This window comes from Perca fluviatilis, chromosome 10 (genome assembly GCF_010015445.1).
Source record: "Perca fluviatilis chromosome 10, GENO_Pfluv_1.0, whole genome shotgun sequence".
NCBI lineage: Eukaryota > Metazoa > Chordata > Actinopteri > Perciformes > Percidae > Perca > Perca fluviatilis.
The window spans coordinates 3,689,996-3,711,445 of record NC_053121.1 but is presented as its reverse complement, the minus strand read 5'-3'; the positions used below and the strand labels follow the sequence as shown (position 1 = coordinate 3,711,445).

The following is a 21,450-nucleotide window of genomic DNA, read 5'->3' as shown; positions in this document are numbered from 1 at the left end:
ATCACAATCCCCATACTGAATTATTTTTTTTAAAGATACAGAATAACAAAGGCCTGGTTTACATAAATAAATGCACCCCGCCGGATGTCTTGCTAAATGTATTGCACCATTACCTGGCAACCTGCCACTTCTTCTTGATTTACATTACATTATGCAAGAAAGCATTTTCTTAATAAGTCCTGTAAGAGGGACTTGAATGATTGCCACGCACAAGAGCACTTTATTGAGGATTAATCATCTCTTTAGATTGTATGTGAGATGCTGTTTAACTGTGTAGTATAGAGTGTAGAGTAAAACGTGAAAGCTTTTTGAACAGGCCATGCATGAGAAGGTTGAGCTTCAGTAATTATTAAAAGAGACAGAGTGTAGAGAAAGCAAATGGACCTGATGCAGCAGCACTGATGCACGTAGCACATTATCACTTGAACAGGAAGCATATGAGAGCTTTGCTCTTCCTATCAGTGACATCAGTGTGAACATTTAGGATACATTTTATACGCTTACAAATCATATCGCAAATCATGTCACTGTGGCTCACTAAATCTAATCTTACAAGAGTTCCCTATGAGTTGGCTTGCAAAGGTTGGTATAGGTGAACCGAGTCTGTACACAATTCATCTGATTGGCAAACAAATAACATTGGAAAGAAATACGATGGAACAATAAATTTGTCATTCTTCATGTATCGCTGGACATCGTATAACCTTAAGAACAAATTTGACAATCTGGACACTCATCCATCACCGTCATTGGACAAAAATGCCCTATAACCTTTCAGCATATTGTAGTTCAAGTGGTCTGAGAGAAAACTAGACCTCTGCATGTCCTCTTGGCTCTGTATTCAGGCTTTAGAAAATGTAGCCTGTGACGATAGACTTTGACCAATCACGAATCATTTCAGATAGAAAGCGTTGTAATTGGCTGTTCTGCAAATGCAGATCCACGTGCACGTCCCTTCTGATGGTGAAAGCCTGATTCAATGGTGGAAAATACTGCAGAAAATGTTCCTATTCCAGCACTGGCAACAGCTGCTTACACAGCAAAGCAACCCAAAAAAGAAAGGCAGACTTAAGAAAAGAGAGTCTAAAAAAAGAGTCTGACAACAAATGCAATACATTTTTTTTTGGTGGGAAATTCACAGAATTGGACTGGCTTTAAATCCAACCTGGCTGCATGTAATCCCCTCTTTCTCCTCCTTCCTGTCTACCTGTACTGTAAATTATAAAAGCATTTAAAGCTAAAGAAATGGGGCACCTGGGTAGCTCACCTGGTTGAGCGTGTGCCCCGTGTACCAAGGCTCAGTCCTTACAGCAGCGGCAGCGGGTTCAGTTCCAACCTGCGGCCCTTTTGCTGCATGTCATGCCTGCAATGCCCCAAAAATAATCAAAAAAAGAACCCGTAGGAAGACTCCTCAAGTGCCTTTGTTTTTCTCTTTAAAACAATAAAACAATTAAGCTTTTAACATAGTGTAGTATGTCCAGTCAGATTTCGTTGCCTGTACTAAAATTCTGGGACAGGTCAGAGAAAGTTTATAGAAAACTGTTTAAAAAAAATTCCATGTTCTCCACTTCACTACCTTTTTAACTTTCTTTTTTTTCCTCAGTATTTTAACATTGTTTTTGCACCTTTGGTGTTTTGATGCATGTCATTGTTGTCTTTTTTCCAGACAGGATAACTGAGGTGAAGACAAACATCTACGTCACCAGCTTTGGACCAGTTTCAGACACTGACATGGTGAGAGCAGATATTGGTCACTTATTTATTGTGTTGAATTATTCACCCCCATCTTTGCTGCTGTATTAAACCGAACATGACCACTCCAGAGGACAGACTTATACTCATGTTCATACCAAGGCTTTCCGTCCTTTCATAATTGCATCATCTCTCTCTCTCTCTCTCTCTCTCTCTCTCTCTCTCTCTCTCTCTCTCTCTCTCTATCTATCTCTCTCGCTCTCTCTCTCTCTCTCTCTCTTTCTCTCTCGCTCTCTCTCTCTCTCTCCCCACTAACACACACACACCGCAACACTGGAGTGGGACGAGTTTTCCACACTACAGCAGTCTATTCATCTGACAATTGTCATCTTATACATTATTGAAAGTCCTCTTGTTATTCCAGTCACTCCTTTGTATATCCTGTGCTTTCCTGTTTATCATTCTGAAACATGCGCCCTCCCTTACATCATATCATGAGCGTCCCTTTCTTTTGTAGAAGACCCATTTTCCAAGTGATTGATCTATTGATTTAGCAGTTACAATGTTGGAGTTCAATGCAGTGGCCTATGAAAGATACGTATTAGAACTGGGCAATATATCGATATTATATCGTGATATGAGACTAGATTTTTATTTATTTTTATTTAACCTTTATTTAACCAGGTAGGCCGTTGAGAACAGGTTCTCATTTGCAACGGCGACCTGGCCAAGAAAAGCAGGACATCATAAAGTTTAACATTCAATACAATACAGGAATACAGAATACAATAGGCTACATAAAGTAAGCATTACAAAGCCGGTGCAAAGTGAGGTGTAAGTAAGACGATGGATATGCGAAAGTGATATGGTAATAACACAATATACATGAATAGGCAGTCTATAACACTGCTGAGATGTAGTAAAGAGTCAATATACAGTTAATGCAAATAGTGGTCTGGTTAGTGATGTAGAACAAAAATAACACGATATGCATGAATAGACAGTATATATAAACACTGAGATGTAGTAGAGAATCAATGTACAGTTGCAAAGTGTGGTCTAGTTGATGATGTAGATCAGTATAACACAGTATACATGAATAGACAGACTATATAAATGCTGAAATGTAGTGAAGAGTCAGTATACAGTTAGTGCAGATTGTGGTGTGACAACAAAGGTGGGAGGAATGATAGTTTAACATACGGATGAATAGTGCAAAAGAACGTAAACAGAATGTGATAGCAATGCAGGTATGGCAGAAGATGTGCATCTGTACCAATATGCAATTGGACGTGACAGAGATAATGGAATGCAATAATGCAGTGAAGGGGTGCGAGACATCGTAATATGGCATAAATGTTGTCTTGTCCTGGTTGTAAAGGCTGCATTACAGTAAAGTGATGTCATTTTCTGAACGTACCAGACTGTTGTAACTGTTCTATTATTTGCCTTTACCCACTTAGTCATTATATCCACATTACTGATTATTATTTATCAAAAATCTCATTGTGTAAATATTTTGTGAAAGCACCAATAGTCAACACTACAACATCGTTGTGGTATCGATATCGAGGTATTTGGTAAAAAATATCGTGATATTTGATTTTCTCTATCGCCCAGCCCTAATACGTATTTATATTTACAAAAGAAAATGAATATTATAGAAAAATAGAACATAAGGCTGAACACATATGATTTATTACAGGTTCTACTCTTGCCCAGCCTGAAATATATTTTCCTCTGACCTGATTGATTTATTCAGATACTGTAGAGCAATTCAGCTGATTGCTAAGGTGGCCTGCTTTATTGATTTTATAAGATTTGTAGGAGGTCTACTGACAGCCAAAGCTGGAAAATGAAAGCAATAAAATTTGAAGAAAACGTAGAAGAAAATGTACTGTATTTAGCTTCAAAAGAGCATTAGCCAAACATGGATGTCAAAGGTATCTTTGAAATTAGATTAATTAATATAAAAGCTTTATTGTCTTTGGCTGCAGTTTTATGCAATGGTACATACTAGGTGTGGTCGGTGTAGTAACACTATGCCTTAAAGGATAATTCCATTATATTGCAACTTGGAAGGGGCAAGAATCACAAGCAGTGAGGCGAACTGACAGGTTATATAGGCTACAGTAAATCTGGAGATGGTCTATGTTTTTCTTATTGTCAAGAAACCTCATGAAAAACACGCAGTTGGATGCTGTCCTCCTCTCCTACTTCAATGCCTAACAAATCTATGTCTTTCTCTCCCCTGTCTTTCACTGGTTGAAGCCTGAAAATATTGTAAACAAATTAATAACATAACTAATTACACTGGTCGGACTGTTGAGCTCTGTTTCAGACTGATACCTCCGGTTCAGGCTGGTCCTCATCCTCAACACGGGCCTTTTTCAGTTGCAGAAAATACTTTTCAATACTCATCTTGATTGAAGCAGCAAACATTCAGTGTAAGAGTAAAAAATGACATAACTTTATTTATAATACGTTTATTTGATTCACAGCTGCTACATATAGTGTTATACCTCGACAACCCAACTGCATTTTACCGCAAACTTGCGACTAGTTAACTTTCTAAAGCAGGCGCAATCGCTTGTTTGCTAAGAGTCGGGTCGGTGATTGTGAATGTGTGATTGTGTACACGAGATAGATTCCAACCTTTCATGAACTTGTGAATTTTGCCAGCCGTCTTCTCTCCGTGATGGAGACAGACGCTGTGTGCACAGTGGGATCGATGGTGTTTTAAGCCTCCAACGTCGCCTTCCAGGCAGCTAACCCTCACCGTAACCTTAAACATAACCATTGTTACGCTGCCTGGAAGGCGAAGTTGGGGGCTTAAAAAAAACCCAACACCACACAGTGGAAGGAGCTGTGTGTGTGTGTATGTGAGCGAGACCCAAGTGACAGAGAGACGGAGGAGAGCAGGGAAAGGAAATGCAGAAGAACGTATTTTAAATAGCGTTTAAAAAACAAATAATTATACCGAAACGCAATGTGCGGCGGCTGGTGTTGATAGTGAGGCGCACTGCCACACAATAGTCTATGTGTGGGAAACACTGCTTGAAATTTTACATTTGCATTCGCATGAACTGGGGTAGACCCATTGACATATGGGGTAGACCATAGACAGTATATATAGTAGACGCTCCATATTCATGCGCCATCTTGAAATACGTTAGCCGGTAAGGGACATACAGGACGTACTGCACCGCCTTTCACGTTTTCGCTGTCACATGATAAACTTGCAGGTGCTAATGGGTATCGTTGCTTCCCGGCCCCGGCAAATTTGAAGAAGGAAACATGGAGGACCACACGTATTCAAAATCCAAATTTCAGGAACAGGAGTCTTCTTCTTCGTCCAGAAAAAGAAAAAGGATATTGAAGAGAGCAAGAGACCGGCTTTTTGAAGCGTGAAGGCTACCGTAGCTGTAATACTTACTTTGAACTGCGTGGTGCGAGAGAGTTGATTGCGATATATGATCTCAACGCTAGATGGGACAAATTCCTACACATTGGACCTTTAAACAGGAGGAAATAGTGAATTTGTTGGGGGACTTTTTTCAGTCACGGATGAATACACATTTGACCAGTCTATAGTCATGTTTCCATCTAATTGTCAAGCAAACGTCAAGTTAAAATGTCACAAAAAAGAAAATGCGAATTAGAAGCATTTCCATCAACCGGTTTAGAGGGAATAAACTAGTCTGCGCAAAGCGTACTTTCGTCACAAGTTGACGTTACTCACGGTTGTAGATTGCAAACTGGCTTGCTAAATCGAAGAGTTTAGAAGCTAAGATCTTTGGCTAAATGGAGAGAGGTAGCATTGTACAAGTTGACCACCTGTGCAGAATACAGGGTTGTGGCAGAGACATTTGGTGTCAGTAAGACAACCGTTCACCGCTGTGTATACGCGGTGTGCAGCGCCATACACTTCAAGCTGTTGAACCAATTCGTCAATTTACCCGACGTGGCTGAGGCACAGGCAGTAGTGCACCGCGACTTCACTACACACCGTGTGCCACAAGTGTACGGCGCACTGGATGGAACCCATATCCCGATCTGAAGGATACCGGGACTATAGTCATGTGAGTTACATGTTCGCTACATCAAAACTTATTCTTAACTTTCCATCTCCCCTTTTGTGCATTAACTCTTTTTTTGAAAAAGGCAAAAAAAAATGAACAACAGTTTATTTAAGGCAACCCATGTATTCATTTGTTTTTCGCTTTAGCCAAATCTGAATGTAAAATAGTGCAAGTTAAAATATAGGTCTAAAATATAAACCTAAATAAAGTAATAGTAAGATAGTAATGCAAATGAATAAACTGAACGTAAGCAGGATGTAGTAAATATATTTGCATAACGAGAAGTAATAAATATGTACACAGAGGTGTAAACAGTTTGTAAAACAGTAAGTAAGTCTTAAGCAGTGTCCTCATTTAGGATCCTAGTGGCCCGAGCCTCTTCCTAAGCCTCTCAGTGCCGGCCTGGTGTATCTGGTACCTTCTTCTTGACCTCAATAGAGAGAAAAGGCTGTTACCCGGGTGGTTTGGATCCTTAATGATGTATAAATAATGTAGGCAGGGTAGGGCACCGCCTACTCTGTCAGGACGCTCTACTTGTCAGGACGCTGTTGATGATGCAGGAGTAGAAATTGCTCAGTATTTGAGAGGAAACCCGGAATTTCCTCACGTGTCTTGAGGTGAAAGTCTCTGCCTGGCCTTTCTCCCCATGAGTCAGTATGCAGCGCCCAGGTCAGACCCTCGGTGATGTGGACACCAAGGTACTTGAAGCTCCCCAGCCTCTCCACTGAGGACCCGTTGATGTTAGGGAGGAGTAGTTCCTTCCCTGCTTCTTACCAAAGTCCACTATCACCTCTTTAGTGTTGATGTCATTCATGAGTAGGTTGTTGTCTGTTCACCAGCAGGTCATGTACTCTACTTCTTTCAGGTTAGGCCTTTTCATTGTCCTTCTTCTTACACCGCTGGGTGTAGAGGTCCTCCATGAATGGCAGCTCCATCCTGGTGATGTGCTGGGCAGTTTCCCCCAGCCTCTGTAGAGCCTTGAGGGCGGTGTAACTGCCATACAGGCGGTGATGCAGCCGGTCAGGATACTATTGATGGTGCATCTGTTGCAGAGTATCCTGGAGTCTACGTTGAACTAGGGCTGCACGATTATGGCCAAAATGATAATCACGATTATTTTGATCAATATTGAGATCACGATTAATTATCACGATTATTTGTTGATTTTAGCCAAAACAAATTTTATTGTCACATAATTATATAATTATAACTGCTTTTACATCCATATTGTGCTACATTCCTACTAATACATTCATATTGTGATACATTCCTACTAATACATTCATATTGTGATAAATTCCTACTAATACATTCATATTGTGATACATTCCTACTAATACATTCATATTGTGCTACATTCCTACTAATACATCCATATTGTGCTACATTCCTCCTTTATTGAAGGATACTGTGAAGGAGTATGCCATTTCAGCTGTTGTGCGACCGCTTTCCACACATGCACGTATGCCGTGAAAGATACAGGCAACGCAATTTTCTGTTCACGTTAACGGCGCATATGGTGCCTGGTATCTACCGGACAAAAATAGCTACGCGGATTTCTGTGGCTCATTACACTGCCACTTACATGTCTGCGTTGCGCTCTGATGCTCCGTAACCCACGTTAGAGGCAACATAAACATCACTGAATGTCACGCTAGTAAACACTAATAACACGTTACACAGCAGGTAACGTTAGCCTACCGTTAGCCACAGTAGTAACTGGATTAAACACGGCTAAAATGCTGACTGCTAAACAGTGTAGTGTGTCTGTATTTCACTGTAGGATTGAGGACTGTCTGCTGCTAAAGCTATGAGCTAAAAGACACAAACTAGCACTGGTCACTGCTGTTGTCTGAAAAAAAACACAGACGGGACAAAACGTTGCTTTTACTGGTAAACTGGTAAACATCGTGACCGGCTTATGATGACCGACTGCTACCTGTTGTGGAATTTTCCTCACATTACTCTGTCCTCTGTGGCGGTCTACATCTAGAAACTAAGCTGCGCGGTGCAGGCAGGGAACAGCTCTGATTGGCTCATGGAGACATGTGTTCAGACAGTGGTTTATGGAGCGCTAGATGGGCTTTGCAAAAACTGTTCTATGAAGGGAATGACGCATTTTAAATATCGCTCGATCACGCAAATTTGATCGTGGGAAGACAAAATCGTGATCGTGATTAAAATTTGATTAATTGTGCAGCCCTACGTTGAACCTCCTTCGCCTCAGCAACATCAGGCTTTACCTACACAGACAATACTTCTTAGTAGGATACATTAGTTGTTGGTTTTGGTCTTTCCATGGGATTTGTTAACAATAGGAAAAATATAAAAAAATCACCAAAAGTATCCTTTAAACTGATCCTACGGTTAGCCAGAATTATTTAGAAGGGAAAACAAAGGCAATGGTAAGTCTAAATCCAAACTATCTGTTTATGAAAACATTTATCACAGTTTATAGACCAATGTCCTGCTTCAACTTTGACCTACTGTACCATACTGTGTTTACTTGTGCAATGAGGATTTATTAGTGACATGTTAGGTGCAAATGTTTAAGAGTCGCTCTACAATTGGCTCATTTACAATTTGTCTGATCACCTGACTGCTCATATTTCATGCCTAGATATATTTGTTGGGGCAATGTTGCTGTGTTCCCAGATCTCAAGTACTTTAGTGGGTAAAATGTTATCACGACCAATACTAAAGGTAACCAAAACTACAAAAAAGAGACGCAAATTGAATTAAACCTCTGCTGTTAGAGCTGCTATACCCTAAAAGAAAGTCGTTAGTTTTGGATTCAGTGTCCCCAAGATCTACATGTCAGAAGCCTTTCAACTGTGACAAGAAAAAACACAGGAGGAATGTGTCTCCCTCTCACTTGCTGTGTGTTAATCACACAAACACACACACTCGCTCTCCCACGCACACACACATTTCACATTGCAGTGCTTTCTGCCCTAAATCCTTTCTTGTGTGTGGTTTCTTTTGACAACAGAGGATTGTAGGTCAAGGGGTTGTCTTGGCCTCAGAGTTAGCTTAGCTCAGAGAGCTGAGAGCACCACGGAGAGCGCGGGCCTCACCTTGATGGAGTTTGACAAATAGACAAAGCCATTCAGAGCCCAGGTTTTAAAGTGGCAGGTGAAGTCAGTCGTGAAGAGCTGTGCGGAAAGTGCCCTGTGTTTTATTTAACTTTTTTTCGGCAGAAATTGGACTCATGTTGAAGCATAATAATACAGTTTGATTATTAAAATTTTTTTCATCCCCTCTGCCCACAGGAGTACACCATAGACGTTTTCTTCCGGCAAAACTGGAAGGACGAGAGGTTGAAATTTCAAGGACCGATGAATATTCTGCCCCTCAACAACCTGATGGCAAGTAAAATCTGGACTCCGGACACCTTCTTCCACAATGGGAAAAAGTCCGTGGCTCATAACATGACCATGCCAAATAAACTGTTGAGGATCAAAGATGATGGGACACTGCTGTACACCATGAGGTAATTCAAGTCCCAGGTGCATGTCTGAAGATAAAGTCACAATGTTGCATTTAATTTGTGTTTTAATGAGATTGATTTAAAGGAATAGTTCCACAATGTAGGACGGTAATAAACTTATTTGCTTTCTTGCTGAGTTAGATGAGAAGACTGCCCCCACCCCCCCACACACACACACGTCTGTAGGCTAAAAATGAATCTACTGCCAGCAACCGGTTAGCTTAAGGTCTTACTTCTATTGTTAAAAGTGAGATTTCCAAGCTTTTTTACAAATATTTAAATCAGGCCTAGGTGCTATAAATACTGTGAAAGTATCAAAACGCTCAATCCATGGAGAAATGCACACAGCCTATATTCAGAAACGAGTCGTCAGAACTTCTCTACGGTTGTTATATCACAACTGCACTATATATAGGTAGAAGGTGCAGCTATAGTGCCCTGAAACCTAATTTAATGTGCATTCATTTCATTTTGTCCAGTGTGACCAGAGTGTTACTATGCTCTGCTGTCATTTACGTTCATGCTCGTTTCTCTTCTGTCCATTGATCTCAGTTTCATAGAGGGCGGGGCTTTGCATACACACCGGCACGGCATGGAGTGGAGCATACAGCATGTAAACACTCGGCAGTCCGCTAACTTGTTGCTCTTGCTACTAATTAGCTACCAATGTTAGTGATCGTAAGCTAAGCTAACAGGCTGCTGGCTGTAGCTTCATATGTAGTGTACAGACATGAAAGTGGTATCGATCCTCTCAGCTAACGCTCTCTAACTTGGACAGAACAGCTACCTAGCTAAAGCATGCGTTAGCCTTATGGAAGTACGTCCAGAACAATACAACATCATTGTTCACATATATTCTTCATGCATCCTATTTTATCCAACTTAATGATAAACTATTGCAAGTTTTTTTCAGTGGTTGAATATTGTTGTATGATAGTACAGTTGCATACAATGCAGATTCTTATCAAAGAGCTAACCTACCACCTCACCTTGACACACGTTAGTCTTTTGATTCCTGATGGTCTCTGCACCAACCTGTTTACTTTACTCTGCTGATTACAGTTAAGATTAATTATTTTCCATCAAGGCATTACAGATGGGAAGCGTCTTGAATAGTGGACAAGGCTTGTGGGGTTTTCTTTTTCTTTTCTTTTTGAGACGGTGCCTAATCTGTGCTGTTTACTTTTCATGCATTTGCAAAGTCTCCTTAATTGTCTGTGAATTGGATGCAGGTTAACTGTGCATGCAGAGTGCCCAATGCATCTGGAGGATTTCCCCATGGACTTTCATTCCTGTCCACTAAAATTTGGCAGCTGTGAGTAACTCTGATGATGGTAGCGCCTCAGGGACCCTGAAGTAAAATGCTGTTTTCTTTTTTTTCTTCTTCTCCTTACTGTTTTTTTGGCAAATAGCTGCCTAAGAACTGGGCGAAGCTGGAATGCATGGCTCACATAGCCCTTCAAATTTCAACAAAATATGCAGCAATTAAACAGATACATACTGCTATATATATATATAGAATAACTGACAGATAAAAGACTTAGTGCTAAAGTTACCAATGAATATGGGGAAAAGGACTCTAAACTCATCCAAATATTTTATTTTGTGAATTAAGATGTGTTTTAATCACTATTTTATTGCCATTTGGATGAATAATGTTTTGCTCTATGCTGCTTTTAAGACATTGGTTTAAAAACAAGGGATTATTAATGATCAGAGCATCAGTACATGGTGGGTCATGTCTGAAATGCCTTGACTTCTCACATACTTTTAATGCATTTATGTGGCAACCTACAGTATTTCAAATGAAGCTCACAACATTTGTTGCAGCAATCTGTAGGATGACATGATTGGCAGGACATTTCAATAATTGCATATTGAGAAAAAATTCTGTTTCATAGACATTCATAGGTTAGCAGACCAGCTTTCAAATTTCATATTCAGTGCGTGCTGTGACTGATTGAAAAGGGCAAATGTCACTGTGCATCAATTGCTTGTTGGCGTTTTATGAATTCCATCTTCAGCCAGTGAGAGATTGTTTTCGCTCTACAGTATTCCTTTTTTCTAGAAACCCAGCTTAAAACACAATGTAGTGGGGGCTTTTCATTTGGGTCACTGAAATAATTTCTCGAAAAATCATCAATAGCTGCGGCTGCCCCAGATTTATCCCCTATGGGTTTATCCTCTTCTCTTTTTTTAGATGCCTACACAATCTCAGAAGTGACTTATGCTTGGACTCAAAATGCCTCTGACTCTGTGGTGGTGGAAGGAGAAAGCTCCCGCCTCAACCAGTATGACCTGCTTGGCCAAACGGTTGGACAAGAAACTATCAAATCGAGTACAGGTAAGCTTTGTGGAGGTTAAGTTAAAAGTCTAGAGGAAATTAAATCCACCTCATGGCTCCTCCACCTCCCACTAACCTCTGTCCTCTGCAGTAAACATTCCTTAGAAAATGTCTCAGAATTAGCAAAGAAAACCCTGGATTTGGTATTTTCAAATACTTAAAGTGCTCATATTATGTTTTTGGCCTTTCCCCTTTCCTTCATTGTGTTATATATATTTTTTGTGCATGTAATAGGTTTACAAAGTGAAAAAGCCCAAAGTCCACCCCAAAGGGACTTCCCATCTCCAACAGAAAACACTGTTCACCAACTGCTCCAAACAGCTCTGTTGTAGTCCAGCCTTTACTTCAGAGACAAACGTGGGTCACTTTGGAACACACGTTATAATGCTCGCCTAGCTGCTAGCATGGCACGCCCTCATACTCTGCTTCTGACTGGCTAGTAGTCCTTACCTAGCTACTGTCAGGGCACGCCCTCATACTCTGCTTCTGACTGGCTAGTAGTCCTTATTTAGCTACTGAGCATGTGCAACTCCCAACAAAGATGGAATAGAAGTGCGATGCCTCACTCTGTAGCTAAAACAGAGAGCTCAACACACAGGGTGAAAAGAGGAGCTGCAGCAATGTGCAGTACAAGAAACATATGGTCTTTTTTGAAAATGAAACCACATGAACCTATTCTGGTACAACCTCTAAATACAATTATGAACCTGGATAATATGAGCACTTTAAGAAATGATGAAGCCACGCTACTAAAACAGCCCAGGTTTTGCTAGATAGTTGCCAGCTGGCATGCAGCAAAATGTGGATATTTAATAGCTGTTTCTAAAACAACCTTTAGTGACAAAACCAGTGCAAACCACAAAACTGTAATGACATCGGTAGCTTTGACCTGCTTAGTTTTGTGGAATTTGCAACCTAAATATCTTTATTATCTCGGTTCCAAACTGTTTGAGTGTGAAAATCAAACTGTGAGGATTTTATGCTTGTTTGGGTGGATGTTGAACCTCCTACATGTTGCAGGAGGCGGCCGTAGCTTGCTGTGAAGCGGTTGCTAAGTTTTGTCTTTTTGCTACTCACTTTACTTGGCTTGGAAAATGCAGAGAAACATTTGTTCTGGCTTCCTCTGCATGACAAAGATTCGACAAAACAGGGATTTGGCAGGCATGCATCTTGGGGGCCATCCACACGGAAACGCTTTTTTGGTGTAAACGCACACGTTTTGCATCGTTTTGGCCGATCGTCCAAACGAATCCTGTAAACGCACTGCCTGAAGACGCACTTTTTTGAAACCTGGTCCCAGGGTGAAAAAATTTGAAAACCCCACCCTTGCGTCTTCGTTTGGACGATGAAGCCACATACTTGTGTATCGATGATGTCATCGCCACACCCCTTGACCTCTAGCCTTTGACCTCTTATCCCACAACGACGTCTCATAACAACAATAGTGGATATTGAGCTTATTAGGGTTACTGGGGCAAAACATACTGTCTGTTTGTATACAGCACGCAAGCTTTATGCGCATGCTCCGCTTCTTCTTCTCCATTTTTTTGTGAATTTCTGTAGCAGAAACAGCGTCACCTATAGGCCTGGAATATGAAGTAGCGTGTTGAGTCATACACAAATGGATCCGCTTGGTTGTAATATTCTTGGAACGATGCCAGGGAAGACGGGGGGGAAAAAGATCGTTTTGGTGTGTGTGGACGCGGCCTTGAACTCCCTACCTTGTTCTGTATAAGATAAGAGAGACACATACAATGAAATTGTGAGTGCCACAACTGAAGGTGCATTAGAGATGAAAACAAAACAATGGATAAATGGCTAAAACCAAGAATAATTTCTGACACTTAGGACAGGAAAGGTAAAATAGTGCATATGATACTGTAGTATATTGCACAGCCTTTCCTATCCAGTTTCTTTGGATGGCTTTTAAGTGGACAATAATAAATAAATAAATAGATGACAGATGCTGATGCTGAATTAGACATAATGTAGCGCAGCTGTCTGTTGTGGCTGTCAGAGACACTACTGTAACAGAGGAGCTCCAGGAGAAAAGAAAAGCTGCTGTGTTCTTGAGCTATTTAAGTGTCTTGCGTTGGTGCCCAAAGACACAGGAATGTCTCACAAAAGTGCAGCGATGTGTGAAATGACAGAAAATCTATGTTCTGGGTCCAGAAAGTGACTAACTCTGTGCACTGACAATGTGGCATTTCACTTAAATGGACCTGCAGGAGACATTAGCAAGTGAATCCAACAGTGACTCATTAGTGGACAGGATAATTAACTCTGGTTAAGTCTAGAGTTTTAAGAGCAATAAAAAGTTTTAAAGCTAGTAAAAATGTTGTGAAGGCTTTTAAGAAAAGGTTTTTAATTGACCATTTGCTAAAGCTGTCCCCCAAACCGCGAACTACAGTTGACACAGCAGGCCTGTCCAGGTTTGGATTTTACAACACCCTGTAGTGATGGGGGTAGGAAGTAGTAAAGGAGATTAGGGTCCACTACTCCGCATTCACTGCTTCGTCGGCGTCCTCACTGGGCCAGCCCCGCTCTTCCTTGTTGTTTTAGTTCAGGTTTTAAAAGGTGTATTTATAAAAGTTGTGTTGTGGGAAAGTTGTGCGACTTGTTTTGTTAGCAACCTTTACTCCTGGTACTCGTAGCCTGTAGGAACAAATTTGACAAAACTACGCATAGTTTATTCACTCCAAACCATTGACTGTAAATGTTATTATCGATCCATTATGGTTATTACAGTTACAAGAAACTTGGTTATACGTCTGCGATAGTTAGCGTTAGATAATGATAAGCATTGACAATCCCCGTTTTGCATTTCGCTGACCCTACGTTTAAATTAGGAAAACGTAAACTTCGATGTGCAGAAAATTAACGTTAGCATGTTTTACCATGAGTGGCAAGCTAACATTACAGACAATTTACATGGTAACGTCAGATACATTTACTTTACAATGTGACTCCTCTCATATTTAATATAACTATGGGACAAAGATATATTTAAAACTAAAGCTAAATCTTACCTCGAATTATGTAGGCTAGCTTTCAGCTAGCCAGTGAAAGTGTGTAACGTAACCTAGAGTGTAAGTAGCGTTGCCAACTCTCAGTTAACGTTACAGTCAGATACCGCCCAACAGTCTGTCTTTTCTGTTTTTTTTGCAACATTTGGAAAGTTAGCCTAAAATTAGCTTGTATGGAAACATGGCTGGTGTGTTTCTCTGCTCAAACTTGAGCAACAAACCTTTGCATGCTTGGCTAACTAGCTTGATTTGACTACTTACAGTAGTAATCTAAGCAAGCATTACTTCTAAGGTCAAGGTAAGAATAAAATAAATCTGTCCATATTATTATTGTAAACTGCATATGTGCAAGCTTGACAGGCATAGCAACAGTGACTAAAGGGAAGGGCTTAGCAAACGGTCAGTTCTTCCTCTTTCAAGTCTCCTTTTGACAGTAATTCTTAGAAACTGTGTAAATGTTTAGGCTAGTTTTACATTTTTTTTTTTTTTTTTTATTTAACCTTTATTTATTCAGGGAAGGTTCACTGAGAGGCAGCCTCTCTTTTGCAGGAACACCCTGATCACATTCACACAGTTCCACATTCATACCTGGAAGATGCCCAGTACAACCACAGTCTGACCTGCTGGCACTGAGAAATGTAGCAGTTACCAAATCAATAAGCGTGTTGTCTTGAAGCCTTGCTGGCTCTGTCAGGGGCCTGTACAGAAATAGAAATATGCTCTATCAAAGACAATCAGTTGTCATGTTAAATGTAGTTATAAAACACTTTCAACAAGCATATTATTCACAAAGTGAATAAAAAAAAAAGGCTGTAGTATAAAAGAAAGAGAAAGAACAACACATTTCGTGCAAACACACTAACACACATGCCAAGAAACAGAGCCTGTGTGTGTGTGTGTGTGTGTGTGTGTGTGTGTGTGTGTGTGTGTGTGTGTGTGTGTGTGTGTGTGTGTGTGTGTGTGTGTGTGTGTGTGTGTGTGTGTGTGTGTGTGTGTGTGTGTGTGAAGATGAGAGGGACACCATTGCTGTCCAGGGAGTAGGCAGTGAGGAGAAAAAGCTTGAAAGATAAGAAAAGGTTTACAGCTGTTTTCCTTTACATGCTGGGCGTGTCAAGGAATCGGACACCCAGTGACAAATCACATATGAAGGCTGTGTAATACATTGCAAGTGGAAAATAAGAGTTTGTAATAAATACATGCATTCACCGGTAGCCACTAGAGAGAGAAAAAGGCTGAACTGCAGAGTGATGTGTTTTTTGTTTTAGAAGAGGAAATGATACTTAGGCCATTGTGTTAAGTGATTGGAAAACAAGTCTGGATCAAAGATATATGAGGGGACTCAACAACATTTGAAATAAGACTGATGTCTAATATGTGATATCTTTACTGCTTAGGAGAAGAAATTTAGCATCTACCTTCTGTTGTACTGTTCATTTTCCATGTTATAAGCTTGATTCTGTCAGGAACTATCATGTCACAGCAAATAAAAATGGAAATCCAAATTGAGTCTGCAACGTAGTAAAGTGTCTCAGTAAAGCTCCCTGCTGTGGCAATACATCGTAGCAGAATGAAATACATAGCACAGTGATAAATAACATGCAGGCACCATGGCAAATAACCCTCGATGGTTATTAACTTAGAAATAAACGCCCTCCAGGGTGCGCACAAACAGAGCAGAACCAAAGCAGGTGGAGGCTGCTGGGTGGAGTGGAGCAGCAGTAACAGCAGCAAACACACGTCAGCAGACAGAGTGAATGTGAGGGTCTTTAAATAGGCCGCCAGATCAGTGCAGTGAGATGTGATTGCTGCGGGTTGTGGTTGGTTAACTGTCAGTTGACACAGCAGAGGTTGATGCCTGACTATGTCCTGTTAGAAGTAGTAATTTGCTATATAAGTCTTTATCAAAGCACAATAAACATTATGTCAATAATGGATAATAACAATGTGAGTGTAAGGAGGAAGAATAACTGAAGACTTGTGACTGAACCCAGAGGGACCTCATTACACACCTGACAGATGAGCCAAAATCAGACCCACAATTTATCACAAAGCATGTTGCCATGTTGTAATATGAGCATAAACTTATCATAAAGTACTTGAAGTCACCAAGCTAGCTTTAAAAAAATAGAGAAAAATATATGGGCTCTTTAAGTGAAAAGGGAAATGAGGCTGCAGCCGAAATTCAATAGTAACATGTTTTTTTTAGTATTAACAGTATTTTTCTAGGATGTTTTAGTAACCGAAAAATTAGTATGACACCAATAGTATGGGAATTGCATACTATTTTCCAGGGAAATATTACAGTATGCAAACACTGTGTTAAGGTGAGGTGTGGACCCAAGAGCGAACACAGACTAGATGGTTGGGAGTTAACAGTTCTTTAATGTAAGGTCAGCCGAACAGACATCTTGTAAATCCACGTAGGAGGATGGTGACCCAAATGGAGTGGAGGAGTGGAGATAGGCACGGCAGCCTCGAAAACACACAGGGCTGGTGGCGTGGCTGGAAGCGAGGAGTAGGTAGACCTTCAGCGTCTGCACATGAATAGACGACAGTGTTAAGTAAAAGATAAACACTGAGATAGCAACAAAGTTAACTAGAGACTAGCGAGATAGACCGAGAGTAGTTACCGCTTGACGGACTGAAACGAACTGGCGCTGGCTGCCTGGATCACAGGAGCACTAGTGCTGGAGCTTGATTGGTGAATTGCCTGCAGCTGCGCTGGAGAGCCAGGTGCCCTGATGGAAAGACCACGCCTACACACACTCACTCACTCCACACATGACCAAAAAAAGGAAAACAGCATCCCGAGTCATGGCCAGGCCGTGACACACTGGACACTACACCGGCATAAATATCCCACAATGCACTGGTGACAACAACAAAGGGCTCTTCTCATTTCTGTTTTTCGTGCCTCCTCGTCTCCTCCATCCTCTGCCTGTGATCTGGAAATCGATCTCAGCGCGCCATCTTGAAGGATGTCTCAATTCCTAAAATATATCTCTAGGAGAGAGTAGGCTTGCCGGAGGACCTATAACTGGATGCACAGGTGTACCCTTTGTGTAAGTCTTTTTGACACCTGTGACGTATACACTAAAAGAGGCGTGGGCTCCAAAGCCCAGATGTCTCCTTTTGTTAAATGCCTGTTGCCTCGACTCCTTTTTCCTCATGTCTCTTCCTTGCCTCCTCAGGCTAAGGCTAGGACTAAGACGTGAGTAGAGGGATTAGATGATGTACAAACTAGAGGGTGACACAGGAATCAATTGTCGCTCCCATCCCATCCCGAGCCCACAAAAATACTCCCGTCATATCCCAATCCCGTGACTCTCCCCCCCCCCCCCAAAAATAAATCCTGAGAGAAAGACTCCCGAATCCCACCCCGCTCCCGTTTTGTTCCCCATGTTGTCTAAAGTTATCAGACTCTTTTGCCCCCTGTAGCATGTTTGGTTAATCGTGGTCAAATCACTGAGGTTGCCTCGGAAATTTAGGCTACACTAAACATGCATTACCTTTCGATGACACTTTCAGTTGCAACAGGTTCTTTCCAGAATCCATTTTGCCGAATCTCGGTGTAGTCGATGACGCTGATTGATTGGCTTATGAACAGGGCAGCTGCATTGTCTTGCTCTGATAGGCTACTCTGTGGCTAGCAGTTGCCAATGGGCGCACTCACTGCATTGCAGCGTAGTTTTTTTATTTAATCTCCGGTTCCGTCCCGTTGATTTCTATGCTCTATTCCTTCCCTATCACGTTACCAACAGTGAAATTGATTCACCTACCGCGGGGACTCCCGCGGGAATACCGTGAGATGCGGGAGTCTTGAAAAATTGTCACCCTCTAGTACAAACAGCTCTGTAAGGTCAATAACGAAAAACACAACAGGTTTGCCTGTGGTTGGCATTTTCTAACAGCCAAAATACTCCAAAAACTCAAGCTTGCTGTCAGCTACTGCAGATGGGTATAGAGCTGAGGTTGGCACGGGTTACCACGGTCATGCGTCTCCAACTGGCAAGGAGGCTCTCGGGAAGTAACGTCGTAATTACGGCTCAGTGCGTCCGAGGAGATACACACTTGTGTTCATTCACACAAAAGTATGTTGAATGATAGTATTGGGAATCTGTCTTCATTTCAGATCGACAAAGGTCAGTTTAAAAGAGTTTCGCTAGATTTTGAGAGGCGTCAGTCAGGCTCATCCCGCTCGTCATTTCTTGGTTACGCTCCACCAATCAGATTGGCCATTGAGTTCGACTGCCCGCCTTCCGATTCAACACGTCAAATTGGCCCAAATGAAGGCCGAACAGACTCGAGTCACTGACCTCGCCAGACTGTCCGACGGCCGTTTATCGGCTTGGTGTGTCAGGGCCTTTAGGGTAAAACTGCTCACAACTCATAGACATATTAAACCTGTGAGGCTAGTAAATATTGCTTCATATTTGGGGTGTTGTAAGACAAAAAGTTTGGGAACCACTAATGTAAAGAATTAGACTAGTCTGCCGATCTAACCTTGCAGTCTCCTCATGGCAGAAAAACCCAGGTCACCACCAGTCTGTAGAGTTAGAATAGCAAGAAGCAAGGACTTTATGTGCCTTAAAAATAACTTCCAAAATGATTGGTAGCCAGGCTAAGGATGACAAAAAATAATAACATTATTGGTAAAAAAAATGAATAAAATCCTTGCTGCTTCATTTTATACAACCTGCAACAATTCCACCATTTAAGTCAAGTAAAGAAAAAGGTTGTTGATGGGGTGGGTGAAGGTGATGAGAAGATCTGAAAGGATGTACAATTCCTTGTCATTGAGCGACAGCACTGATCTAATTTTAGCAATACTTCTTAGAGGGAAACATGATGGAAGGCGCTTTTGAAATACTGGACGATAATAGCAGTGATCATAATGCTGAGAAATGTGTAGGCGTGCTATAATTACCGGGGGTCCATCGTGTTTCCATTTTTATGCCTAACATCACTGCAAACCTTCTTTCAAATGTAACTGCATCCTTTTAGGTTGATAAATGTGTTTTGAATACAGACAGTTTTGTCACTTTGCAGAAACTTGAAATCTGCTTTGGAAAAATGTCAGTAAATTATAATAATATTTGAGGAAGTCGCTTCTGTGGTGGACATGTGAATAATGGGTATCATGATTTAGGAAAATGCAGAGTGAGTTACATTTGATGATCGTGAAAGAGTTTGAGAAGTTTGTTGCTGGTGGAGGATATTGACCTCGGGGTTATCGCCTCCAGACTTTAGCCGTTAAGTGAAGGGAGAAGTGGGTGGTTTGCAAAGCATCACTGAGGCGTTGGACGTCTTCTTTATGCGCCTGAGTTTGCACAGTGAGTCCTCTTCTCACAAGCTGCTCCAGTTTTCATTCTTGGAACTTTTATGCTTATGTTTCAGCAGTTCGGTATTTCAGGGTGGTGTGGGTGAAAGCATCGAAAAAAAGTGTCAACTCTGAACCCGCTTTCTTTGATCGCAGTCGTTTCGTGAGATATCCCTGTAGCATTAATCCTGATAATAGAGTAATTAAAGAGGTTTACCAAATTAAACCATTGCATGCAGATCCGTCGACCACAGAAAAACAGACTTCATAACTGCGTCCCCTGTGCCAAGTGCTCCACCATTACTCCCTATAGGTATCAATTACCAGTATAGGGTATTTCCCCCGGTGACTGCATTCCACTATCAAGGGAATGCCTGCTTCAATTCCATCGTGTAGGAATATCCTTTCATACAGTAAATGCTCCTATCTAGGTTAAGTGGTGTATGATGCCTCGGTAAAAGGCAGGATGCCTGCCAGTGACTTTTCTTCTGTTTAACTAGTCACTCCACATTATGTGATTGGCTGAATTTAAATTAATCATTCATTACTAGTGTGTCAGTGTTTGGTGTAGCGTACTTGCAAACTAGGTCATTTGGCACGAATGGATGTGCTCCCAGGCTTCAGGGGGGACGGACATCTTGCATAAGCCTGTGAACATATCATACACTGTTACAAAAGTCCCACTATTCCGCCATGCATTTATGTGTCACGCAGTCATGTTCGACTTGTTACTTGAAAGCACTTACTGTTTCTGTTTTATATGAATCTCGCTTGTTTTGTTTGCTGTTAAAAACATTGTTTGTATAACCGCATAAATCATACATCAACACCAAACAGAACTGAATGTAGTGATGTTTACTTCACACAGTGTATAATATATGGCGTTTTAGCAGTAATGTCATTGTAACTTTAACATTAATGTAGCGTTTGTATACTGAGGATACATTATATTACATAGACAGTATATCTGTTTTTTAAAATGTGGACGCAGCGGAAACATTACCTTGCAATGCAGCTGGATTCTCGCCATATCACGAGATCACGCGAGAATCGCAGGATCACATATCACACGGAAATCCATCTTGTCAGGCTTCAGGTAATGCGTTTGTGTCCAGCTAACCGAACCAGTCGTCATCCGGTGACGAGTGACTGGCCGCTATGGCTGTGGTTAAGGTGTGTATAATCTCGCATTGCCAGACCTTCCTCCACAGCGCTGCAGAGGAGGGTCTGGCTACTTCACACAGCATTCCGGGATGGGAGAAAAACGGGCTCTCGTTAATTGGCATTTCTTTAAACCAATCACAATCGTCACAATTGGCGGTGCTAAGCGCCGGACGGAGCCACGGTGCCTTTGCAAAAAAGCCTCAGGGAGGAACTTGTTTTGGTGGAACATGTGTACGTTCAAAAGTAGTTTTAGTCGTGCAACAGAAAACTCAGATTGGACAGATAGTCTAGCTAGCTGTCTGGATTTACCCTGCAGAGATCTGAGGAGCAGT

General features: G+C 41.3%; 1 protein-coding gene and 1 long non-coding RNA gene across 3 annotated transcripts in view; one reads left to right on the top strand and one right to left on the bottom strand.

Annotated features, from left to right (window-relative positions):
• The window catches only part of LOC120566783 (gamma-aminobutyric acid receptor subunit alpha-2), an 80,131-nt gene that overhangs the window by 17,030 nt on the left and 41,651 nt on the right, over positions 1–21,450 (top strand). The window contains exons 4-7 of one of the 2 annotated variants that reach the window (XM_039813421.1): positions 1,667–1,734; positions 9,047–9,267; positions 10,497–10,579; positions 11,465–11,608. In XM_039813421.1, coding sequence (XP_039669355.1) covers positions 1,667–1,734; positions 9,047–9,267; positions 10,497–10,579; positions 11,465–11,608 — 516 coding nt within the window. Of the gene's footprint in view, positions 1–1,666; positions 1,735–5,159; positions 5,775–9,046; positions 9,268–10,496; positions 10,580–11,464; positions 11,609–21,450 lie in introns of those variants that run through there. The other variant, XM_039813422.1, reaches the window with a different exon arrangement.
• On the bottom strand, positions 16,997–17,935 carry LOC120566785. The gene is made up of 2 exons (XR_005640466.1): positions 17,265–17,935; positions 16,997–17,168 (listed from the first exon to the last, which is right to left on the bottom strand). It is a non-coding gene; the product is annotated as an uncharacterized LOC120566785 (long non-coding RNA).